This window comes from Phoca vitulina, unplaced genomic scaffold (assembly GCF_004348235.1).
Source record: "Phoca vitulina isolate PV1807 unplaced genomic scaffold, GSC_HSeal_1.0 scaffold83, whole genome shotgun sequence".
Classification (NCBI taxonomy): Eukaryota; Metazoa; Chordata; class Mammalia; order Carnivora; family Phocidae; genus Phoca; species Phoca vitulina.
The window spans coordinates 3,436,760-3,462,210 of record NW_022589786.1 but is presented as its reverse complement, the minus strand read 5'-3'; the positions used below and the strand labels follow the sequence as shown (position 1 = coordinate 3,462,210).

The window sequence follows — 25,451 nt, the reverse complement described above, 5'->3', positions numbered from 1 at the left end:
CAAAGCACAGCACACACAGAGGTGACAAAGACTCACGGGAAGCTGACGCAGCCTGGACACTTGGCTGGGCCTCCCTGTCGGCGCCAGGCCGCGAGGGCCGAGAGGGAAGCGGGGCGCCCTTCCTACTGCAGAACCAAACCTGGGGGCCCGCTGTCACAGCTGGGCTCACCAACTCTGCCCTCATTCCAGTCTGGGGCCGAGTGGGGGTGGGGGGCTGGCCAGCCCAGGCTGTTAACTCTGGGGTAAGGGACAGAGCTGAGAAGGCACCCAAAAGCCCCTCGCAGAACTGCCCGGGGCCTAGTTAACAGGTCCTGGGCCAGCCCCACCCGAAAGGGCTGGGAAATCCCCCTCCAGGCTGGGCCTGCAGCCTCGTGGTTCACCAGCCCCCAAGGAATGTCACCCCACGGGTTGAGAAGGCAAGTGGCCTCACCCAGGGTGACCAGCAAACTGTACCAGAGCTGGACTGGAAGTCTGCTCTCCAGGGACCAGACAGGAGCTCCTTCCAGGATCAGTCATGCTAGGGTTTTGACTTAACACCCTAACTTAGCTCCTTACGGATCTTCTTCTCTGACTCTACCTGAAACGTTGAGGGCGGGGCTTAGGTCTTTTTAATACGGCACCGACCCCAGCACAGACCCTGGCCTGGGGTTAATAACGCCGGCAACAGGGCGGAGCCACAGACCCCCCCCCCCGAAGTCTATCTCAGAGAAAGAGGCTGGGGTCCATCCTTGTAGGTGGGGAGACTGAGGCACAGCGAGGGAGCCTGGGAATGGAGCCACGATCGCCCCTGCCCCCCAGCCTGAGGCTCTGCCCACCACTCTGGCATTGATCCCTTTTCTCCATTGATAGGCTAATAACAAAAACAGAGTGAAACTTGTCAGTAAAGAAGCACTTGACAAATGCATAATAGTGATAATGATCATAATTAGTGAGCTGGGGATGAAGGAGCTCAAAATCCCCCAGCAGGGAGGAGAGGCTGCAGCTTCCTCAGGCTGCGCCGTCTTCCCTGAATCCTCCTAGGGAAATGCACAAAATGCCAACTTTTTTCCTGCTTCTTTTTTAATAGGGACTCCAGAATCTTCAGGACTAACGTACCAATTAAATGGTTCAACTTAAGCATGATGTTCATGTTAATTGTGTTAGTCCGCCCCCACAATGCAGGGCGAGGCGGCCCCCTCCCTCCCAGCTGTCCCGATCCTGCTCAGACAAGGAGGCGGCCTCCTAAGGGCGCCTGGACCGCCAGAGGGCAAGGCCCGGGCCGCCCTCCACTTCCCCTGGAGAGAGGACAGCGCGGGCAGTGGCGGCCCGTGGGCACTGTATGCACAGCCTGGCTTCAAACGCCAGGTCTGTCCCCTTGTTTCTGGCCATGGGACGCCGGGGCAGGTCACTCAACTTCCCTGAGCCTCACTCGTTCCTCCTTCAAATGGGAATAAAAGAAGGACCTACCCTCAGAGGGCTGTTGTGGGGACTGAGCAGGCTAACGAAGTATGGGGCTTGGCACACGGAAAGTGACCGGTAACGTTAGGTGTAGCTGTTCATCAGGACTTTACGGAGCAGAGAATGGCAGCGAGCACCCCACCCCGTCACCGAGGGTGGCAAGCAGCGTGTGACCTCACTGGTGGGCCAATCAGCACGCGGTACGGTAGGTATACGAGGGAGGTGGTTAAGCAGAGGGTCTGGTAATTATACGACTCCAGGGACCCTGAGGGGACCTGGCAGAGGCGTCCAGGCACCTGGGGCTACAGGACAAAGGGCACTGCTATCTGCTGGAAAGGCTGGGGCTCACACAGAGGCCTGACTCAGCAAGCTGGGGAGATAAGGTGGGCCTGGTCCCAACCTTAGGGGGAGTCTGGGGAGGCCGCGGGTGCAGCAGAGCATGTGAACGCGTGCCATGGGCGCCAGAGTGAGGTCCCGGACATGCCCGCTGGATCCTGACAAGCCCCGCAGAGAAGGCTCCCGGTCCCAAACAGCAAGCGGGGATGTATCGGGAGCCAGGGGACCGGCATCCGGCCCTGCCTTGTCTTCTTATGGGTCATGAGAATTTGGGGAATGGACTTCAACCCACTGGGCTTTGATTCCTGATGCATCAAATGGGCCACAGCACGTGCCCTCCCGCAGGAACAGGCACTCCCATCAGGCAGCGCGTTATGCAGGGATGCAGGAGGGAGGACTGCTACCCTGCCTGCTTCCAGGGCAGATATCTGGGCCTCAGGGTGTGCCCGGGGTCATGGAACTGGCAGCTGGGAGAGCCAGCACTGACCCTCCACCGTTTGGCTCTGAAGCCTGGATGCTCAGTGATGCCCCGCTGCCTACCTCCCGGGGTTACCGTGAAGATGAATGGCTCAACCAGGAGACCGTGAAGTGCTGTTTAAATGGCAAAGGTCTGCCCTCGCAACCCCTCAGGGGCCCGCTGCCCTGAGTCTGCAGTGTCCCAAAGAGAAGGAAAGGCCTACCTGGCTGGCCGGCAGCTCGTCGTCACTGCTCTCCGAGGAGCCCTCTGTGTTCTTCTCTGGGGGTGCTGGGGCCAGGGGCTTGCTTCTGGCAGCTTTGGAGTTACCCTCCTTCTGAGGGGACAAGCACATGGGTAGGGGGCAGGGGGTGTTAGCTGAAGGGGAACACGACTGAGGGACTGGGGCAGGGAAACCACGGCCAGCGAGCAAGCTTGCCCTCGTATGCTGGCTGTCCACGGGAGGCAGCGCGGCCCCTTACTACCCGCATGGGAGGACAGCTGCTGGCTCAGCATGCCCCCGGCCACCGGAAACACAGCCTTCCTCTCTGCTAATGCTCCCTCCAGAGCCCACTCCGAACTTGAAAGGGAAGTAGGAGTCAGACCCCACTAAAACCTGAGGGCTGCCGTGCGGGTGGCCCGGCGTCCAGATGAGAGGAGACAGCAGCCTGGGACAAGGCTGCAGGGGTGAGCCAGCGGTAGTGGTCCCAGCGTGCTCACATCTGGCTGCAACACCCCCAGGTAAGAGCAGGAGCCAGCCAGGAGTGTCCCAAGGCTGCTGCCCCTCCTGCCGGACCAGGCATAAATGAGGGGGGCTGGCTGGGCAGGAGCTGCGGTCGGGGAGCCAGAGGAGGAGAGCACGGAGTAGCAGGCACTGGGGGTGACCAGCTCAGGGGAGCCCAGGCCAGGGGCAGAGGCCCCCCCTTCACTACTCAGTCCAGCCAAGCGAAGTGGCAGAGCCGCCTACGCTGCCCGAGTCCAATTTCTCAAGAGCAGCTAGGAGATCCTGATTTGTGTCGTTTCCTACACCACAACAGCTGTGCCCCCGACTCTGCTCTGCTAGCGCCCCCCCCCCCCCCCCCCCCCCCCCCGGCCCGGGGGGGGCGGCCCCCCCCTCCCCCCCAACCCAAAACCCCCAGGCCCCTTTTCAGTGGGGGGCCTTTTTTTTTTTTTTTTTTTTGGCGGGGGAAGCACATGCCTTAGATGTGGACAAGGAAGTGAGGGGAAGGAAGGTCTGCTGGGGGACTTCCTAGCTCTTCTGGAGACGCTGCAGCCCTGCCATGGCAGGGAGTAGAAGATGGAAGAAATGTGGGTCACCCATGACGCAGAGCTGAAGGAACCACCTTTGGAGCAGCTTTACCCCAAAGCTTTGTGTGCCATGATGGAACCAATCCCCTTTAAGCTCTTGGAATTAGGTTTTCTCCCGCAGATTAGGATGTCCTGATCCAGGAACCCACTTAAAACTTAAAAAACAAAAACAGGGGCGCCTGGGTGGCTCAGTCGGTTAAGCGGCTGCCTTCGGCTCAGGTCATGATCCCAGGGTCCTGGGATCGAGCCCCACATCGGGTTCCCTGCTCAGCGGGGAGCCTGCTTCTCCCTCTCCCTCTGCCTGCCTCTCTGCCTACTTGTACTCCATCTCTCTGTCAAATAAACAAATAAAAATCTTTAAAAAAAAAAAAAAAAAAAAAAAAAAAAACAAAAACAAAAACAAACCAAAATACTGCTATGTCTAAACATGGCTGGGACCCTTGTGTCTTAGTCTGGCATTAGGCCCCCATACATGTGACTGGTGACAGGCAACTAGAAGTGACTTTTGCCTACAGGGTGGCTGGCCTTTGTGGAACCCACCTGACTTCACATTCCCTCCCCTTCGCAACCCCCCCACCACCCCGGAGGGCCTAGCTCCGCCTGTCTGGTGAACCCCTGGTCTTCCTTTAAGCTCTGCTCAATCATCTCTTCTGGCCTCTAGAGACGTGTTCTCCCAGCTCCATCAGACAGAGCACTACCAGAATATTCTCCAATAATCCACTACTTCACCTTGCCCTACTGACTACAGGCCCCATGAGATGAGAGCAGGGCCAACATCTTTCATCCCTTTATCTCTATCCGTGAGATGGAACGCTCGTAGTTGGTCTGATGCACTGAAGGCAGAGGTCAGTGCTAGGAGCACTTAACAAACTTCTTGGTGCTTGTTTTACTCCTGAAGAAAACAGAAACCTAAGAGGGGATGGAGCTCGGCCTGGCACAGGAACTTCCAGCTTCCCTTAAGAAACAAACACGTGGCCACATGCGGTCATAATCAGCTGCTGGGGCTGACAGGGACCATCTTTCTAGCTGGGACCAGAACTCTCCAGTTTGCCCTAGCTGCCACCACCTTCTACTGCCTCTCCTGACACCAAGGCTCAATGGTGGCTACTAGGCCATCACACACGGGAGCCCTCTATGTCCTGGAGTCTGGCTCCCTGAACTTCTGCAGGCCGAAGCCGCTCCTGCTGCTTTCCGCACACAGACAGAAGGGAAACCGTCCACGTAGAAGTCGGTTCCTCATTCCCTCCCTCTCCCCACTCCCTAGGCTTCACCCAGCTGAGCTCTCCCTGGGGTCCCAGGCCCAGATGAGGGAGGGGACTTCCTCTAGGTCCCCAGCACCTCCTGGTACCTGCATCGCAGCCCAAGCCTCCTCAAGACTCCCTGTGACGTCCTGAGATCCTTGGCCTCATTTACCTGGGCGGGAGTTGCTGGTCTCGCCTTCTGTGGGGCTGGGGTGTCCACTCGTGCTGTGGAGGCCTCGGCAGAAACAGGAGCGCCCGGGACACCTTTCATCAGGGAGGCCTTGGTTGGGGGGAGCTTTACAGCAGGGTTCACCTAACGAGACACAGAGGAGCGCGGCTGGGGTAAGGGTCCAGGAGGCACGGCTTTCATCTGGTCCTCCTTCCTCACCTGGCCCTGACCCCAAGTCCTGCGCGGGGAGCGGGCGGCGGCGGCTCAGAGGCCGGGCGGTGCAGCGGCTTCCTCATTAGGCCTCACCTGGGCCGGCGCCTCCTCCTCGCTCTCCGACTCCTCCTCACTGCTGCTCTCCGAGGCCGCCTCCGGCTTCCCAGCCCGGGGGGCTGTGGCTTCTGTCTTCTCGGGAGGGGCTGCTGCAGCCCCTTTCCTGGAGAACCCCTTGCCGGGGGCTGAGGCAGTTCTGACCTGGGGGGTCTTCCCTGAGGGCTTCACCGGGAGTGAGAGAAACAGAATTAGGGGAGAGAGCCAAAGGGACCACAAGAGCTGCTCTCCACTCTCCCCGGGGCCTCACCTGAGTGGGGGCCTCCCCGTCACTGTCCGACTCCTCCTCGCTGCTCTCCGAGTCCTCCTGTGGGCTCTTGACTGGCCCCGGCTGGGACTGCACTGCAGTGGTCACGGCCTTCCCCACAGCCGGCACGGCCCCCCGGCCCCTCACCGAGACAGCACTGCTCTGGGGTGCTCTCGCTGGCGGCTTTACCTGAATGGTGAGACAGTAGCAGCATTAGGGAAGGAAGCAGACAGCACGGTTCCATTTAGGTTAAGCCCACCCACGGTGTGACTGTGCGGAAGTCTCTCCCGCCTGTGCAGGGCCCTGGCTAGGCTGAGCCAGCTGCGTGCTCCTCCCGAGCTCCAGCCCCCTCCGGCACCTGGGCTTCTGGTCCCACTTGCCTTGGCCGGGGACTCCTGCTTGGCTGGAGCAGCGGCAGTGACCACTTTTCCCGGAGCTGATGCTGCCCCTTTGGCTGAAGCTGCTCTGGTGGGAGCTGGGCTGGCTTTGCTCTGAGGAATTTTCACTGAGGCCTTCACCTGGAAGGAGAAACAGGAATTACGGAAGGGAGAAGGTGAGATGCAGCAGAGTGGTTAGCCAAGAACATCGGTTCTGGAGTCAGCTGCCTGAGTGTGGATTCTTGCTCGTCCATTTAATAGCTGTGTGAACCTGGGCAAATCACTGACCTCTGTGGCCTCAGTTTCCTTCTCTATAAAATGGGGCTAACAACAAGGCTCACCCACAGGGTTCTCATTAAATGGGAAAGTCACAGTGTTTAGCATGGTGCCTGGCACATAAACTCATTTATTGTGAGCACTTTTCTTAGTGTTAGCTAAGCAGGAGCCTACCCAAGGCAGAGGTATTTTCCAGGCTCCCTTTTCAGCTAGGCAGCCACGAGTTTAACTTCTGGCTAACAGAATGGAAGTCAAGTATACAATTCAACTTTCTTACACGGGTAGAAAACATGGGTCTTCTTCCTCCCAGCTGGAAGAAATGCTGAGGTAACAGCTGGAGCTCTAGCAGACATCTTAGCGTATGAGGCAAGAGCCAGGTACTCAGGATGGCAGAACAAGACAGAAAACCATGGCTGTTTGAGGTTTTCTTCAGTTTAACCTAATCTTAACTGATATCCAAGGGATCCCCCAAGCCCTCTCGGGGTATCCAAGCAAACACAGACCTAGAGAGATGAGGGCAACAAAGAGTAAAATCTTTGACGGTGAGATCGCTGACAGGAGTGTGAAAGCAAACCGGGCTAATGTGAAGTAGAATGAGGAATCTGGCAGTGTCCCTAGGCCCCTGCCTCATTCAGAGATGCCATCTGATCAGTGACTTCCCCCATCCACACGAGACCAAGTGAAACTAAGAATCAGCATGTCAAGAAAGAAAGCCCTCTAAAGCACAGACTGTGTCTGGCTAAGGTCAAGGTGCTCATCAGCACAGAAAAGTCATCCAGAGGGGAGCAATGTCTTTTACATTCACTTAAGAAAACAGAAGACACCAGCACTAAGTTGACCTCACAAGTCTCAATACAGTATAAAATATAACTGACTCAAGAAGCAAAAAAACCTGAACAGACCAATAATAATTTTCAAAATTGATTTAGTAATTAAAAATCTTCTTCCACACACAAAAAATCCAGGCCCAGGTGTCTTTTTTTGGTGAATTCTATTAAGGAAGAAATAATACCAATCCAACATAAACTCTCAGAAAACAAAGGAGAGAATACTACCAAACCCATTTCAGGAGGCCAGTATCACCCGGATACCAAACCCAGGCCAAGACATTACACAAAAACTACAGACTAATATTCCTGGTGGATATAGACACAAAAACCTAAGCAAACCAAATCCAGCAACAAAGAAAAGGGAGCATGACCAAGTGGGATTTATTGCAAGAATGAAAAGTTGATTTAATACCTGAAAATCAACTAAGTGCAATATAGTGCACTAACAGAACAGGAAAAAAACAGTAAGATCACTTCAACAGAAAAACGCATTTGACAAAAATTCAACTCCAACTCATAATAAAAACTCAACAACCTAAGAACAGAAAAGAACTTCCTTGGGGTACCCGGCTGGCTCAGTCAGTGGAGCATGTGACTCCTGAACCTATGGTTGTGAGTTCAAGCCCCACATCGGGTGTAGAGCTTACTTAAAAATAAAATCTTAAAAAAAAAAAAAAAAAAAAAAAGAACTTCCTCATACTGATAAAGGGCATCTTTGAAAAACTTAGAGCTAAAATCATACTAAACAGTGAAAGACTGAACGCTATACCCTAAATAAGAAAACAAGGCAAGGGTGTCTGTTCTCACCACTGCTACTCAACATTGTACTGGAGGGCCTAGCCAGGGCCGTAAGGCAAGAAAAAGAAAGAAACGCCATCTAGATTGAAGAGGAAAAAGTAAAACTGTCCTTATTCACAGACAACATGGTTTGTATATAGAAAATCCCAAGGAATCTACAAAAGCCAGGAAAACAGATAAGCAAATGTAATGTCATAAGATGTAAGCTCAACAGGGACGCCTGGGTGGCTCAGCTGGTTAAGTGTCTGCCTTCAGCTCAGGTCATGATCCCAGGGTCCTGGGATTGAGTCCCGCATCGGGCTCCCTGCTCAGTGGGGAGCCTGCTTCTCCCTCTGCCTGCCGCTCCCCCTGTTTGTGCTCTCTGACAAATAAATAAAATCTTAAAAAAGATGTACGGTCAACATACAACACAAGGTCAGGCCCGAAAGGCACCGTACCACTTATTCAGCCAATCGTGACATGCTGACTGACCATCTCTCCCATCCCTCTCACACAAGGGCTCTCTTCCTATGGCACTGCAATGGAGAATCACCTCCTTCTCAGTCTCCGGCACATCTGGTTTTCCAGAACCAGTCCTGTCTTTGTTCCTTTGTTTTGAACCTCAGCTCTCACATGGACGGTCTCCTTTGAGCTGGCTGGGGTCTCTGAGCAGACCAGAGACTATCGGACTCACTTGACCCCAGCAATACTGAGCAGTGTGGGCCCCACTGAGTGGGTGCAGACAGCATTTTGAGAGTGAAGCCATACAAGGATTCTCTCTTATTTCATCCTCACCAGAACCTCGCAACAGAGGCTTAATTGTCCTTATCCTTCAGACAAGACTCCTATCAGAGCCGCCTGTCTCGGTGGAGGCAATTCAGACCTCTTGAAGCTGGGCAAGGCCCCATCTTCTGACAGGGCTTCAGGCTATAAAGCTGCTCCCCTAGAGAGGGATTAGCTGTTTTACTTTGCACCTTGGAAGAATGTAAGACCCCAGAGCATAATCATGTCTGTGGTTGGAAAAGTTTGGGCCAAGATGTAGCAGAAGGATGTGTGAAAGTCAAGGCTTTTGAGGCAGACACACTGGGGCCCCGGGCCCAGCTCGGACCCTCACTGGCTGGCTGGGCTGAAGCAGGTCAGCAAACAACTCTTCTAAGCTCTAATTTCCTCCTCCAGAAACCAAAGCAAATGAACACTCCTCTAATGGAACCGGTGGGAGGCTCAGATGGGAAGACAAATACTTAAGCAATAAAGCACAATGAAACTTTTCAGGCATTGGTCTGGGATGTGTCTACAGCTTACAAACGGGATAGGAGCTGCTGGGCTGGGACTCCAGCAGGGCCCACACGCAGGTCAAAACCTCACTAGGGGAATCACAGGAACCTGGGTCCCACAACGCAACTGGGAGAGGGGGAAAAAAAAAAAATCCATAGAAAATGTGTGCTTTGGTATAGGGAAAAAAAAAGAAATGACTAATTTCTGAGTGGTTATTGGGTGGGTCGGGGGAGAGTGACGATTACAAATAATAAAATGGTGAGCGAGCACAGGGCATGAGCAATCTTCACTTTTCGCAACTTAACTCTTCCAGATGGGGAGGGGACTCCTGATTCTGTTCCCCATTGGCCTGGCCCACCCTCAGGGTGGCAGATGAGCAAGGCTGCAGCGCACAGGCCCCTTGCTGGGTGTGGTAGGTGAGAGCTCGTTACATTCTCAATCCTGTGAAGGTTGATTTCCAATTTATAGAAGAGTAAAACAAAGGCCCTGGATGGAGTCCGTCACTTGCTAGGACACGGAGCTGGGACTTGAATCCAGGCGGTTTGGCTCCAAACCCCTGCCGTCTGCCTCTGCCACACCACCTCCCTCAGTGATCCCACCAAAATGCTCTGCTTGGGGCGGTTCACTCAGGCCAGGTGCTCTCCCACCCTCTGGGCCTTCACACAGGCCAGTTTCTTTGCCTGCAACACTCCACGTCCCCTGGCCAGCTCTCTCAGCCCAGTTCCCGATGCCACTTCGTCCAGGAAACCCCTAGACGCTCTCACCAGCCATGCTGTTAGCCCAGGTACGCGCTCTATTCTCAGCCTTAGCACACACCATGCTGGAATAACCTGGGCACCCGTCCACGCCCCCGTCTAGGCTAGGAACTCCCTGAGGGAGACCGGACAGCGCCTGGCAGATGGGGTGCTCAACAGAGCTTGTGGAAGGCATAAGGAATCCCAATGGGAGCTCAAAAGGCCACGGGGGAGATCTTGCCGTCTCTGACAGGCGGAGGAGACAGAGTGAAAAGTGGGGAAGGAGGCTGAGCTGAGGCTGCCCTTGAGGTTTCTGCACACCCGGGGGCGGGGCGGGGGGGGGGGGGGGCAAGAGCAGCCCAGAAAAGCCTCTCCTCAGCCCTGCCCCAGGCTCTGGTGTGGCTAGGATGGGCTGGGCCTTCCTCGGCCTCACCTGGGCTAGAGCTTCAGCCGTCTCCTCACTGTCAGAGTCCTCCTCACTGCTCTCGGAGGAGTCTTCCTGCGCCTCAGCTTTGACCAGGGCCACTGCAGGCCCTGCCTTCCCAGGGGGTGCTGGGGCAGTCCCTTGGCCTGAGGGCCCCTTGGTGAGTGTGGAAGCAGCTTTCAGGGTGACACCTTTCCCTACAGGCTTCGCCTGGAATGACAGGGAAGAGAAGCGGGTCACAGATGCCCCAGGGGCCACATGAGCACTGGCCCTGAGTCAGCTGAATAAACTTGGCCTCACCTGTCCCACGGCTGGGACAGGAGCGGGGTCCTCCTCACTCTCGGACTCCTCGCTGCTTGAAGAGTCCTCTGGCCTCTGGGCGCCCCTGGCCATAGCTGGGGATGAGGCGCAGGCTGGAGAAGTTGCTGCTCCCGCCTTCCAAGGGGCTGGTGTGCCCACTCGAACCGGGGGGACCGTGGCAGGTGCTGGGGTAATGGGAGTGCCCTTCCTTGGGGAGGCCTTGGTCTGGGGTGTTCTCACAGCTGGTTTTGCCTGAGAGGAAGCAGAAGTCAGAAGCTAGAGAAGGAGCCTGAATTCAGAGCCCCCATCTGCTCTGGGGTGGAGCCCTGCTGCCGTCCTTCCCCTCTGCTCCCTGGGGAGCTGACTGGTGAGGGTGGTGAGGTCAGGCTGCAGAGCGGCCCCTCCTGGGCCCCACCTGGGCTGGAGCCACGGCTGCAGGCGCCTCCTCTTCACTGTCTGACTCCTCCTCACTGCTCTCTGAGTCATCCTTGGACCCCTCGGCCTTGCCCTGGGTGGCCACAGGCCCTGCCTTCCGAGGGGGCCCCTTAGCAGGACCTGAGGCAGCTCTGACCTGCAGGATTTTCCCGGAGGACTTTGCCTGCAGTGAGACACACAGGATCAGGGGAGGGAGTGGAGAGCATGGCTGTGTGCAGAGAGACAAACCGAGAGGGCAAGCAGAGTCAGTGTGTGTGTGGGGGGGAGGGGGGGATGCTCCTGACACTGAGGGGGAGAGAAGAGCCTTACAGGCAGGAGCCTCACCTGGGCCGGCGCCTCCCCCTCGCTGTCTGATTCCTCCTCGCTGCTGCTCTCAGAGCCCTCCTCCTGCTTCCCTACTGGGGTGGCTGCTGGCCCCACCTTCTGAGGGGGCCCCTTGACAGGACCCGAGGCAGCTCTGACCTGGGAGTTTTGCCCCACGGGCTTTGCCTGGGAGTAACAAAAGACAGGATCAGGGCAGGGGCCCACAGGGGACTGCGTGTGAGGGGAGACAAGCGGGGAGGAATGCAAATGCAGGGTGCAGGGCCCCAGGTGTGGAGGGGGAAGAGAAGCCGACAGATGGGCTCTCCAAGCAGGGGCACCTGCAGCCTCACCTGAGCAGGGCTCTTGGCCGGGGGCACAGGTGGGGCCTCCTCCTCGCTGTCGGACTCCTCAGTGCTACTCTCTGGGTCTTCTTCCCCCTTCCCCTTCCCCACCTGGGCGGCTGCAGGCCCTGCCTTGCCAGGCGGCACTGGAGGGGCCCCTTTCCTAGGGGACTCCTTGGCAGAAGCTGAGGCAGCTTTGACCTGGGGGGTCTTCCCTGAAGGCTTCACCTGAAGGGAGACAAATGGACTTAGGGAAGGGAGCCCAGAGTGTGGACATGAGGAGGAGACACAAGAGACCGGACAGGGCAAAGGACATCCCACATACCCCAGGGGAGAAGGGGCGGGGCTCTGAGCATGTCTAGGGCTCTCGCAGAGGGCAGAACAAGGCCGCAGAAGGCCTTCAGGGGAGGGGCGCGGGCTGCACGGACTCTCCCGCCCCAGGCCTCACCTGAAGTGGCATCTTGGCAGCCGGCGCCTCCTCCTCGCTGTCGGACTCCTCCTCACTGCTGCTCTCTGAGTCCTCCTCTGGCTTCCCTGCCTTGGCCTGGGCAGCTGCAGGCCCTGCCTTCCCAGGGGGTGCTGGGGTGGCCCCTGTCCCAGGGGTCCCCTTGACAGGACCCGAGGCAGCTCTGACCTGGACAATTTTCTCTGAGGCCTTTACCTAGTAAAAGAGAAAGGGTGATTTGTTCCTCTCCTCACCCTCTGGTGGTGCCTTCAGGACAAAGCGGAGGCCTTAGTTGGGGCTCACAAGACGCCCCCGCTTCTCTCCTCACGCTCTACCTTGACTGGTGCTCAGGCCTGGCCTATCAGCTTTACTCTCTCACTCCTGGGGCCTTCACAGCCCTGCCCATCTCCCTAGGCCACCACTGCCTCCTCCTCTGGGTCTGAGACAGACGTCAGTTCCTTTGGCAGTCCTCCCTGAGGCCCCTGCACTGCTCCCAAAGTTGCCTGTACACAGGGGTCAGAGCCTCCCTCGGCCAGGCTCCCCCGCTGGGAGAGCTCTGTGAGCACGGGCACCAAGTCTGGCTTGGCCCACTTCCACGCCCTCTGTGTGGCAGGTCCTCGATGTCTCTGTAAGGCCTTCCCTGAGGACTCTATCTCAATTGCCATTCCTACAGCCCAGCCCACCTTACCTTCCTCTTTAACACCCAGCAAAGTGAACCTTATGTACTGCATCTCCCCTGATCATCCAGACCTGGGCCTCACCTGGCCAGCTCAGGGCTGCGGGGCCTTTTCCCACCACTATCTGATGCTTTCCTCCTCCTGGCTCTCCGGCCCCAACAGCCTCCCAGCCCCACTGCTTTCCCTTCAGATGTGCCCACAGCCCTGGCCACCTGCCCAGGGGAGGGGATCCCAGCAGATGGAAGTTAACAGGATTCCTGTTAGCTAACAAACCATGATTTGGCCCGAGAAGCCAGACGACCAGGCAATTAAAACTTAAGTCCCTTCACAATAGGGCCAGCTGGCCACATCCCATTCACTAGACAAGGAAGCTGAGGTAAAGGGGTGTTACTGACAGAGTGGGGTGCAGGACCACCCTGTAGGAAGCAGCCCTTCTAGGCTGCTGGTTGGGCAGGAAGGGCAATTTCCACAGGTGGCTGACGCAAGCCCAACTGTCCTTGCCCTTCAATTTTCACACCTCCATCTCCTGCTCCCCAAACCCTAAGGTGAGTCTTATCTGGCAGAGGAGGTGCTCATCATGTAGCCATTCGGCCAGCCTCTGCTGGCCATGGAAGACTCCCTGGCTGCTGGGGGATGCGGGACGCTGAGGGGTAGTCCGCCCCCAGGACTCACCTGGTGGGGTGGCTCCGCAGGGGCCCCCTCCTCACTCTCAGACTCCTCTTCACTGCTCTCTGAGTCCTCTTCCGGCTCCTTGGCCTTGCTGGCTGGGGTCAGAGCACCGCCTCTGACTTGGGGTGTCACATCCCCTGCCTTCCCAGAGGTTGGGGCTGCCCCTCTCCCGAGAGAGTCCTTGGCAGGGGCTGGTGAGGCTTTGACCTGGGGCGGTTTTACTGAAGGTTTCATCTGGAACAAGAAAATGCGATTAGGGAAAAACTAATCATCTTTGCCTCTGAGGGGTAGGAGAGGCTTTATGGTTTATAAAGTCCTTTCCTTGTATCATCTGATTCCCAAATCCCTGAGACAGATGCTATCTTTACACTCATTTTCCAGAAAAGGACAAGAAGTTCAGGGAGGTTAAGTCATTCAAGACCAATATGAAGGGCAAAGTCATGACTAGAACCCATGTCTGTGTGGCCTTGGGGGCAGAACCCTCCAACACTATACTCCTCTGCCACCTGGAGGCTCACCCTGTCCGCCCCTTCGACTACAGTATCTGATCGTGGTGGCCATCCCAAGGGCCGGGAGGCCAGGATTAGAACTCCAGTCTCGCCACTGGCTTGTTCAGGCACATTCCTCTCCTCTATGGGCTCTTTCTTAGATTTCTAAAACTCTGACATTTCCAAGGCAGGCAGTGCCCTACGTGCACCTCCAGCATCAGATTCCACCTGACCCCGGGTTCCCGGGGCAGCCAGCTCCTCAATCACAAACTCCTCACTGCTGGTAGGGCCCTGTGCTGGCCTCTGGCCCACCGAAGCTGTGTGTCTGACTGCTGGCTTTCCGGGGCGCCCTGATGGCTGTAGCCAGGTGGGGATGGGATGTGGGGAGCAGCCCTCGGCCAGGCCTGGGGTAGACAGGAGGTTACTGGGTGAGGCAGGAAGCAAAGGAGAAGTACTCTGGGCACCAGATCAACCCTCCCGCCCCGACCCCTGCTGGTTCTCCCTCCACAGGCCCTTTCTAGTAGGTGCCCTGGCGCCTGCCACCAGCCTCACTCCGCCAGCTTCAACTGTCTTGCTACTTTCCCTCTGCCCTGTCCTCCAACCCAGGCTACGACCAGCAACCTTTCTCCAACATAAATCAGGCCACCTTACCTCCATGCCTAAAACTTTGAGATGGCTTCTCACAGAGCCTAGAGTACAACCCAAACTCCTGCTGGCCCTCATGGTCTGGCAGCAGAATGGGGCCCCTGCCTACCTCTGACCCTTTTTCTGTAACTTGCACCTCGTCTACGGCGCCACATCCTTGTTGCTGCCCCTTGGGGCTCTCTACATTTCCCCTAGCAACCTTCAGCACTGCAGTCAAACTTCTGAGGACCCCTCCACGTCCCCACGGCAGCAGGAATCATGCACTCCTGCCTACCACTATATTCCCAAGGCCCAGGTGCCCCATAAAGACTCCCTGGTCACAGCTCAGAGAAGAGCTAAGGCCACAGACCAACACCTGACCATCTCACCATCTCTGACCACGTGCCCAGGCCTGGCATTCACCAGCGTGCCCAGAGCCCCTCACCCAACTCCCCTGACCACACCACAGGACGGCCACCCTGCTGCCCCTGCGCCTTGGCTCGTGCAGCTCTTCCTGCTTAAACACTTTCCCCCACATCCCTTCCTGGGGAGTCCCCTGTGCGTCGAGGCCCTGCTCCAGTGCCACCTCTCCCAGGAAGGCTCCCCTTGTCCCACAGACAGGTTGGCGTCTCTCCCCGCCAACCCGAAACCTCTCTCATGCCCAAGGTGCGATGAGCAGCACCTGGCTCCCCTCCCCAGGCCTCGGCCTTTCCAGCTCCCAGTCCCCCTGAAACACTGGCTGAACTGATTTGGCCCCATTGGTGTGCGAAGCCCCGGCCAGGCCTCTGGGAGGGTTAGAGGTTTGCAGAGGGCACCTCCCGAGGATGGTGGCCATTACCTCCACGTAGGTCTCATCGCTCGAGCTGGAGGTCTCCTCGCTGGAGCTGTCGGCCTGGTTGGCTGATGCCATTCCTGAGGGAGGAAGAGGGAGAGCACTGAGGGCCTGCCCTTCCAGACTCCCCTCCCCTCGCCAGCACTCTGCCACGCCAGCCAATGAGAGGCAGGTGCCCTGTGCTCACTTCTCGTGTGCGGAGCTTCTGCTCCACCTATCCCGAAACCCCACAGCTGAGGTGCGTGCCACTCGTATCCCTGCGTTCCCACACTCCTTTGGCCCTGGGAAGTGTTAGACTAGGTCCTAACACACACAAGCCAGCGTCTGATGGCTCAGAGATCTCCATCATCATCACACTGAGGCAGGCAGGCAAACGCCTATTTGACATGAGAAACTGAGGCAAACCCAGGCCTCTCACTTTAGCCTCAGCCTTTCCAGTGGGCCCCGGACCCACCTGAGAGCAATAAACCAGAAAATGTTCCCCCACCACCCAGGCTGCTCCAGCTCCCTTGGCAAAGCCTGACGTGTCCCTGCAGCAGACCCTCCCTCATCGAGGTGCGAGCCCTTACTGCCATGGAGACAAACCTCTAAATTCCAGAATGTCCCAGAGCTGGATAAAGCAGTGCCCGGGGCCTGCCTCCCCAGCCCAAACTCAGGGCGCTTCGCGTCTAGAGGTCAGCACTGCTCACCAGGCTTGGCCGTGGTTCCGAGGGCCGGGACACTGCCCTCCTCCTCGGTTTCTGTGACCAGGATGGTATTTGCCGAGGGCCCTGCTGACTTCCTGGGGGACCTCCCAGACAGAAGGTGGGCCACTGCCTTTCCAGAGGCCGGATGTGGTGTGGAGTTCACCATCTGGCTGGCTTTCTTGGTCTTTGCCTACAAAGGACAGGGGTGACAGACATGCCGGGTGTGGCCTGGTGAATGACAAGCACAGACCCCTTCCTAGCCGTGAGAGTTTGGGCAAATTCCCTCCCTCGGTCTGTTTCTTCATCTTTAAGGTGGGGCCGACAGCGGTACCTGCCCTCACAGAGGCGTGGAGAAAGCCCAGCTACCGTTCCTGGGACACAGGAGTTACTTGCTAAGTGGTAACGAGCGGTCAGCTGTGGTTCCTAGCACTTCTTCGCATTGCTGCCAGCGCGCCAGGCAGCTCAGGGACGCAGCTCAGCGTCCTTGTGTGCCCGATGCTGCTTTATGGACTACCAGCACATGGTATTCCTCTCTAAGTGGTTTCAGTCTAGAAAATGAGCTTCGCACTTTCAGAACCATAGGTGTCTTGTTCACTGTGGTGCCCCCATTGCCTCCCACGGTGGCTGGAAAGTAACTGGATGGGTCACAAGTTGTTGGCTGAACAGGAAAATGCGGGGATGACGGGCGGAAAGAAGCTGTTACAGGTGCATACTGTGCCCAGGGGCCCAGAGCAGTGGGCACTGTTCCCACCTTACAGAAAAGGAAACTGAGGCCCAGAGAGGTGAAGGGACGTGCTAGGATCACACAGCTGGTGACAAAGGCTGACATCTGAATCCAAGTCAGTCCGTTACCCACAACCCTATCCTCCTCTGATGCAGGGGACTGTCCCCTGTAGGGCACTTCACTCCCATAGGCCACAGCTTGGAAGGTGGTCCTACTCACCTTGGCTTTTTCTTTTGCGCTTGATGGCAAAACTGGCCCTGCCACTGAGGAGTTGGTAGACGCTAGTCTTGGGGCTGCAAGACAGAAACACCTGCGGGATGAGCCAGATGAGCTTTTTCTCATTAAGAACAGCCAACAGGTCTTGGCTCACCTGACAGTTCAACTGGTATGGCTGCCTGGTGCTGGCGCGAGGACCTGAGGCTGAGCCCAGACTTGTGGAAAAGAGCTCCAGGGTGCAGGAGCCCCAGCCAGAAGGAGCAAGAGGGCAGGGACACGTGAAAGCCACCGGTCCGAGTCCCCCAGGGAGTCCCGACTCCCTGCTGGCATGAGAAACTGGTGGCCCCAGAGGAAAGGGCTGGCTCACAGGTGTGCTGCATACCTTGGTGGCCCGGCCCAACTTCAGGGTGGGCCAGCCTGACAGGTGACAACACTGCAGCCCGAGAGTCACACAGCGGGACGGGGGCAATGGTCAGCCAGCCTGCCCCCCGGGGCCACAGAGAAAGCTGCTCGGGATTTCAAGGGTTTCTAGCGGAAAGGCAGCTGAACCATGGGCCCGGGAACTGGTCAGATGTTGAGACTCACAGATTCCTGGTGCTCTTACACCAGGAGACTGTCTCCCCAGATCTCACACAGGACAAGATTTCTAGGGTGTGCTGTGAATTAGAGAGGACACTGTGGAGATGAACAGCATGGTCTAATTCCCTTCCTGGCATTTAACTCCATCTCCCTCTCTTTTTAATTTTAGATACGTTTGTAAGTGGAGAGGAAGTACAGCGAACCACACAGCCCCAACCATTAGCAACTTGTGGCCAATGTGATGTCACCCCGCCTTTCTGGCATCAAGTATGATTCTGAAGAGAATGCCAGACATTGTACCACACTGCCCACAAATATTTCCATATGCTTCTCTCAACGGGGACTCAATTATGATTCTGTTATCACAGGAAAAATTCATAAAGTATCACTAAATAAAAATCCATTAATATCAAATATCAGTCAGTATGAAATTGACCAATTTTTGTGTTACAAAGTGTGTAGATATGGATGTGTGCACGTATGGACGGCTGTCTGTAGGACTAGATGCAAAGGGGAGAGCTGTAAAGCTACCCAGCAGGATACATTTAGGGGGAAAAGGGAACCAGGATAGGAGAACAGAAAACCTCTCATTTTTCTTCCACGTGCTTCTGTATGGTTCAAAGTGAACTTGTTTTGCAACTGTAATTTTAAAAGATTAAGAAAGATATAAGATATATATTCAATATGATCTTGAATATTTTTAAAAACAGGCTCAGGAAAAATAAATGGAAGAATAATTTGCCAAATGGTAGGTGGCAAGAGTATGGGTAATTTTTTTCCTGCCTTTTTAACCAGTCATTTTCATATATCCTATAATGAACAGTCCACAGTGAATCCCAGATTTCTTTGACAATCGGAAAATATACCTAAAATTAAGGAATTACCTTCTATGTAAGCAAAACCCAATTACCTTGCAGCAAAAAAGGACGATTCCTCTGTGGAGTTATAGCTGTATTGGTTAAAGCACGAACTGTCCTGAGGACTTGAGGAGAAGGGGCTGGGCAGGCCTCACGGGGTCACCCCTGCGAGAGCTCTGAAAGCAGAGCACCCAGGACAGCCTCCCCAAGCCACCTTGTACTCTTCCAGAACAACAGAAAGCACAGCCCCTCTCCCACAGCCCACAGGCCACACGGAAGGGGTGCCCACCAGCTGCCCTCTGAGATCTTTCCAGCAGTTCTTCTACAAGTGTGGGCTTCCTTCCATCTTTATCAGAATCCCTGGGAGCTTGTACCAACGTAGCCGCTGTACCCCAAATCAGGCTGTAAGGGCCCAGCTCAGTTTTCGCTCACCACTGGATTCCCAGTCCCCAGCACACAATGTTTGGCACGAGAAAGGCCGCAACTAAATATTGCAATAGGCATGCGAGATGCTTCCAATTTTCTCTCTAAAAGGTCCTGGACTTCCCAGGACTCACTGGAGGAGAAGCTGGAGGGGGGCTCTCCCCCAGAACAATCCAATATCCAAAGGCCTGCTCCCCAAAGCTGCAGGGCCCTGGGCTGAGCCCCTACAAACACACCGATGGAAGCTCCCCCAGCGTGCAGGACTCTTACTGGCTTTGGTGGCTTCAGCTTCTGCCTCGTCCTCTTCCTCCTCTTCTGAGCTCTCAGAACTGCTGATGGGGTCTGACACTCGGGTCTTCTTAGCCTGCAGCGCCGCATCCTCCTCTGCCTTCCGCTTCTGACCAACCTCTGAGGTTCTGCAGGACAAGGGTGACTGGCTATACCAACCAGGTGACAAGGACACCTCCAGGAGATTTGAAAAGAAAGACATGCCCCCCGCGCACCCCCCGAGGAAATGTGCATAGAGAGTTTGAGAACATGGTGTAATACACTTGTATTCTGCATTTTCACACATTTCATAAACTATTAGTCTTCAAAATAATCAGGAAGGGTCAATAACATTATATAACAATGGCCAACGATCACTGAGTGGGATGAGCCAGCACCTGTAGGCCGTTCATAGAACCGTCCAGGCTCCCCCTCCTCCAGAACTTGCAGCACCTGCACCACCCTCTTTCTGGAAGACCCTGCTCAGGTCCTTCCTGTGCTTCAGGACTCAGCGCCAATACAGACTCCTCAAAGGCCCTGCCTGATCGTGCCCCACCCCCGCCAGTCTCTGCCCTGCCATCCTGTTTCATTTTCTTCAGAGCACTTTTCTCTCTTCTGCTATTCTACTTACTTCCTGCCTGACTCCCCAACTACGTAGTCAAACCCCAGGGGGTGGGGGGGGCTGGCAGGAACCTCTGCTGGCTCACTAAGTATCTTCAGCATGTAGCTTACATCTCAAAAAATGAACAACTAAGTGACTTGCTTAGGGTCAGAGAGGAGGAGGTTTGGAAGTCTGCGGCACGGGCAGGACAAGCACCCAGATGGCTGAGTCCCTGGAATGTGCAAGGACCATCTCCTCTGACCTCACCCTCCCACCCCGACAGAGTCACTGTCTATGCCCTGTGTTCTCCAGCTGGGCTAGACGTGCTCTGCCACAGTTTGCGGTCCCCTGTTCCCAGGAAGGCCACTTGCTGGGACTCCCCTGAGGTTTCATTTATTACACTTCTCAATTCATCCTGCCCCTCTCACCCCAACAGAATCTAAGTTTCACAAGGGGGGGATTTTTCTCTGGTCGGTTCCAGATATATCAAGAACAGTTCTGGCTCATAGTAGCTGCTGCTCTATAAATATTGGGGGGGGGTGCCTCCGATGGCCAGGTTTAGCCCCTTATTTATTATTACTATACTTTACAGATGAAGACACAGACTCAAGGAAGCCAAGTTTGCCCAAGGTCATACAGCTCGTTGTGGGGTTTGAACTTTGCTGAGAACCATTAGACTAGGCTGCCTCTGGTGGGTGTGAGGTCCTCGTTGCATTCAGTACCCCTCACCCACAGAAGGGACCAGTGACAAGGAAGGGGCTCACTGAAGCAGCTCTCTAGGGAAGGAAGTGCCAGACCCCTGGGCACGCTGAAGGGGGTGAGGGAGAGGAAGTGCAGGGTGCAGGGTGTGCACTGCACTCTGACCCTACCTTACAGCAGAGGAAAGCTGAGCACTGAGAGCTGACAGCGCCTTCACAGACCTTAGCTCTCCACTGAAAGCTGGGATCTCTTCCACACCATTCTTGCCTTTGCTTACACACCTCCGATGACAGGAAACAGTAGCCTACCTCATTTTTGGATAGCTCTGATGACCAAGTGCTTATATTCAGAAGCTGAAGACTGTCTCCCTATTGCAGTACATCTGGGTCCCACTTCAGTCTCTCAGAGCCCCAGGGAACGGCCCACTCCCTTCGTCCTCAGAGATGTGCAGACATATCACCTGCTCCTTTGCCATCTCTTGTCCAACCTGGACAGTTCAGTAGTTTCCTTTTTTTTTTTTTTTTAAAGATTTTATTTATTTATTTGACAGAGAGAGAGACACAGCGAGAGAGGGAACACAAGCAGGGGAGTGGGAGAGGGAGAAGCAGGCTTCCCGCGGAGCAGGGAGCCCGATGCGGGGCTCGATCCCAGGACCTGGAATCATGACCTGAGCCGAAGGCAGACGCCTAACGACTGAGCCACCCAGGCGCCCCAGTTCAGTAGTTTCTAATCACTCTTCATGGGACATGACTGCCAGGTCCTTCACTCCCCTGGATGACTGTGGTCAGGCCAGTTCACGGAGAGAATGATTATCCCCTCCCTCCCTCTCAAACCATTCCTCTGTTGATATGCCCTTGGATTATCCCCCCTTTCCTGTTTCTGCATGTTTCACAGACATTTCACACTCAACATGTCCTCCCCTTCCCTCCAACTCTCCCCCCAAACTGGGCTTGCTTCTTGCTTCTTTCTCAGGCCCACCTTCCATGCAAGGGCACAAGCCAGGCACCTGGGAGTCAAGGAGCCCACCCCTCCAGACCATCCACAGCTCCCGGTCTCATCCCCTAATATTCCTGGAATTGACTATCTGATGCTCTACCCCCTCTGTTATTCCTGTCTCAAGCCCCATCGGCTCTTGCCTGGATGATGGTGTCCACAGCCCCAACCAGCCATGCCATCCTGCAGAGTGATCTCACCACTCTCTACTGCACCCTTTCATGGCTCCCACTGCCCTTGGGACAAAGACACAACTTCTCACCATGGACGATGAGGCCTTGCATGGGGTGGACCCTGCGAGCCGTCCAGCCTCCTCTGGCCTGTGGCTGCAGCTACGGCCTCAGCACCACAGTTCCTTCTGCCAGGCCCACTCTACCTGCCTCTCCAGACCTATTGCCTAGTTCTCTCCCCCACTCCCTGCAGCCCTTATACCAAAGGTCACCACAGGGAAACCTCTCCTAAACCCCCAAATGAGGCCCAGCTAACCCGTTTATGGGGTTTTGGCACCAGGTCCTTTTTCATAATTGTTACTACCATTTTAATTTTACACTTACTTGTTTCATTCTTTGAGGCATGCTTACCTCCCTGACTCCAATGTCAGCTCTGGGAAAGAAGGAACCATGTCTGTCTCACTCATGACAGTTATCTCCACGCTTAGAATAGGACCTGGCATTTAGCGGGTAGTTACTCAATAAATGTTTGTTGACTGAATGAGTAACAAGCTGCTGAGAAGCTGTGGTCCTTGAAAGCACTGATCTCAGCTTTCAGCGTTCTGTCTCACTCTCAGACACTCACACCTGTGACCTGGCTTCTCGGGGCAATGCCGGTGTGCACAGTGGGCTATGCAGACACATCGCAGATCAGATTAGAATCCTAGCTTATTTCAAGCTGATGGGTTGGGGTGTCCCTACTCCACTCTTTCAGCCCCATCAGACTTACTGTTGCCAGTGAGTATAGATGTCCATAAGGGTTACAGGCTGAGTCAGGAAACTTTTCTGCAGAGAAGTAAAGAGAAAGCAGCAATTAACCCCCCAGCACAATATGGGTCCTCCTTGGGCCCAACTCTCCACGACCTCACAGGAGACTTTTTGCTCTGGAAAATATGTCTGCTTGGCCCTGTCAGTACCACTCAAACCTTCCAGAGGCAAGCAGAGCAAGTACTTCCAGCTAAAAACTTTTAAGACAACATGTTAGTGAGAGGTACCTTTGAGAGACTGGAGTTAGAATGTTCCAGGCTAGCATTTATCCAGCAGCCCCCAACCTCCCTTGCACTCTCCATGCTTAGAGGCCACAAGACAGAGTTTTTTCCACCCCTGACCTTTCAAAAGTCTTTGAAAGGCCAGGTGGGTCAATCTTCCCAGGGCAGTACGAACCACAGCCCAGACACCCAAGGCATCCAGGTGGCATGACCGCGGTCCACTCGTCTGCTGGGAAGAGACTAGAACCAAATGGGCCGGTCCCTTGATAGAAGCAGAGGGAACTGGGTGGAATCCAGCCCTTTGGAGCCAAGGCCAGATGGCCCACTCTGTAAATGTCAAGAACCCAGGGTGTCAAGTGCCCCAGGGAGGTCAAGTGAGCAATGTGAGCTGAGGGCAGAATCAGGGATCCGGGCAGAATGGCCAAGAGGCTGCATGTGGAGTCAGGCACAGCTCCTCTGTTAACTGGCTGAGCTAATCTCTTCACCTCTTCAAACTTCAGGCTCTTCTTTATAACACACGGATAAGAGCAGCACCCACCTAGCAGGATGCCATCAGGCCTGAACAAGATATTCTAGTCAGTGCCCAGCACATGAGCTGATAACACAGACTCCAATTGTCGGTTTCACTCTGCTCTGCCCCAGGCACACTTGCTTCCTCACTGGCCCTCAAAAGTGCTGCTTTTCTTTCTGCCTGGAATGCTCTCTCCTGCTAACTACATAGCTCATTCCCTCACTTCCTTAAGGTCTCTGCCTTCTCAGAGGTGAAATGTCAGGTGAAATGTCACCTTCTCAGTGGGGCTTCCTGATCACCCTATTTATAACTGAACGCTGATATTCTTTATCCTCCTTGCCTGCCTTACTTTTATAGCTAACACCTATGATCACCTAACACACTACATCATTAACTTTTTTTTTTTTAAGTATTTGTCATCTGTCTGCTCCTGCTACACTGTATGCTCCATGAGGACAAAATACTTTGGCCTAGACAAATGCCCCAGCGAAGATGGGTACTGTCTCTTACCCCACTTACCCGTTAAGTGACCTAAATGGAGTAAGAAGGCAATCAAGGTCCAGAGAGGGTTGAGAAAAACTAGGATAATGTCTTAGGGCCCATCACGCTTTAGGGAGATCCTGGGAGCAAGCATCAGGACCAGAGGCTACACCACAGCCAAAGGGGTGACTAATCAGGTCAATATCCACTTTACCAGCTTTAAACTCTCCAGTGGCTTACCACTGCTCTTCAGATAAAGACCAAACTAACTACAGTAGGGCTCTAGCCAGCTCCCTACCCCCTGTCACCCTGTACTCCATGCTTCAGCCACAGTGGACTTTCCAGAGGCCAGTACAAATGCAACAAGTTCCCTCCCACCACAGAGCATTTGCACCTCTGCCTGGAATATCCACTTCCCTTCTCTCAGGTCTCAAATCAACATCCACTTCGCCGGGAAAGCAGTCCTGGATATCCCTGACATGGGCAATTTGCCATCCTGTCTTATCACCCTATGTCTCTCATTCTTGGCACCTAATGCGTTAGGTGTACAGTTACTTTTGTGATTCTTTGCTTTATGTCCACTTCCCCTACTAGATTTAGAATGTAAACCCTAGGAGGGCTGGGGGACCGTGCTCAACATTCTATCACCAGCACCCTGAGCGCCAGAGTTGAGTGCTGAAAAAAATGAATGAAGTAAGCAATGACTCCACCACAAGCTCGCAATCCAAAGCTGTCTGACCCAGTAGGGGAGGGATGAGGGCCGGAGTTTCACCTCAAGTAAGGGGCCACAAGCCCCTTCCGTCGGCGCTCTTTCGCCTCCTCACGCTTCCCGGGGTCTGGTCGCAATTCACCCCCTCAGACTCTCAGCAACCCTCTCGCCCTCCGCGGCCGCGCTGAGCCACGTGGCCCGAGACTTCGGAAAGTTTAAACCGCCACTACCAGGAAGGGGGTGGAGGTAAGGGGCGCGGGAATTACAAAGCCCTGCGCGTCGGATCTCACATCCCGGCCCGCCCACTGCACAGCTGGGGAAACTGAGGCCCAGAAGGACAGGGAGCCGCAGGGGGCAGAGGCTGCGGCTCCTTCACTACGCCTGGCCGCCTCCCGGGGCACCGCAGGGTCCGGCTCCGGGCGCCCGCCAGGCCGCTCAGGGAGGGGACGCAGGCAGTCGCTCTCCAAATCTTGCACGCGGCCCTAGTACACGGCTCGCGCACGCTTACCTGGCCACTCTGCTCCTTCACTTCCCGCGCCGCGCGCACATAGCCCGCCTGTAACAGATGCTGGTAGATCAGGGGAAGCAACTCCCGGCGCTTCCTGGCCTCGGCCATGCCGGCGAAACCCGGCCCGTCCGCTCACCTGCACGCCCCCCTCAGTCCCCGCCCGCCACTTCCCTCGTGCCCTTAGACCTCGCGCGCCCCACTTCCGGCTCCTCTTTCGCCCCGCGCCGCGCGGTGCGCCGGGAAATGTAGTCTTATTTCCTGGAGTGGCCGGCCCCGCCCCGGCGGGTGAAAGGGGCGGAGGCTTGGAGGATAACGAGGCCTCCCATTGGCGGGGAGGGCGTGGTCAGGCTTAGACACGCCTCCTGGCCTTGAGATGAATGACTCCCTCTTAAATCCTCTAGACTTGCTCACTGCAGGCATTTGTGTTCCATGTTCGCTGTGACGTCTGCGATAAGGTTTTACTCATCTCTGAACATCTTAATCTGCATCTCTCTCTGGTCCCGAACTTCCAGTTACCCGCTCATTTATTCACTTCACAGAGTTTTTAGGACCCATGACTATTCGTCATTATTCATTCATTGCCTAAATCGTTTTTGAGCACCATACTTTAGGCTAGTGCTCACCTAGAATGGAGGGATAAAAAGATGGATAAGAAACGGTGGCTGCCCTCAAAG

General features: G+C 55.4%; 1 protein-coding gene across 2 annotated transcripts in view; it reads right to left on the bottom strand.

Moving 5' to 3' along the window:
- TCOF1 (treacle ribosome biogenesis factor 1) overlaps positions 1-24,935 on the bottom strand; it is a 37,720-nt gene extending 12,785 nt beyond the window's left edge. Inside the window, exons 1-18 of one of the 2 annotated variants that reach the window (XM_032395332.1) lie at positions 24,778-24,935; positions 22,311-22,366; positions 19,082-19,227; positions 16,956-17,029; positions 16,016-16,202; positions 15,333-15,406; positions 13,386-13,616; positions 12,040-12,252; positions 11,601-11,819; positions 11,272-11,436; positions 10,928-11,110; positions 10,513-10,764; positions 10,222-10,422; positions 5,900-6,037; positions 5,523-5,708; positions 5,252-5,437; positions 4,949-5,089; positions 2,454-2,564 (exon numbers count right to left, since the gene is read on the bottom strand). In XM_032395332.1, the coding sequence (XP_032251223.1) occupies positions 2,454-2,564; positions 4,949-5,089; positions 5,252-5,437; positions 5,523-5,708; positions 5,900-6,037; positions 10,222-10,422; positions 10,513-10,764; positions 10,928-11,110; positions 11,272-11,436; positions 11,601-11,819; positions 12,040-12,252; positions 13,386-13,616; positions 15,333-15,406; positions 16,016-16,202; positions 16,956-17,029; positions 19,082-19,227; positions 22,311-22,366; positions 24,778-24,885 (2,871 nt within the window). In that variant the 5' untranslated portion in view covers positions 24,886-24,935. The remainder of the gene's footprint in view (positions 1-2,453; positions 2,565-4,948; positions 5,090-5,251; positions 5,438-5,522; positions 5,709-5,899; positions 6,038-10,221; positions 10,423-10,512; positions 10,765-10,927; positions 11,111-11,271; positions 11,437-11,600; positions 11,820-12,039; positions 12,253-13,385; positions 13,617-15,332; positions 15,407-16,015; positions 16,203-16,955; positions 17,030-19,081; positions 19,228-22,310; positions 22,367-24,777) is intronic. The other variant, XM_032395333.1, reaches the window with a different exon arrangement.
- Between the last annotated feature and the right edge of the window lie 516 nt (positions 24,936-25,451).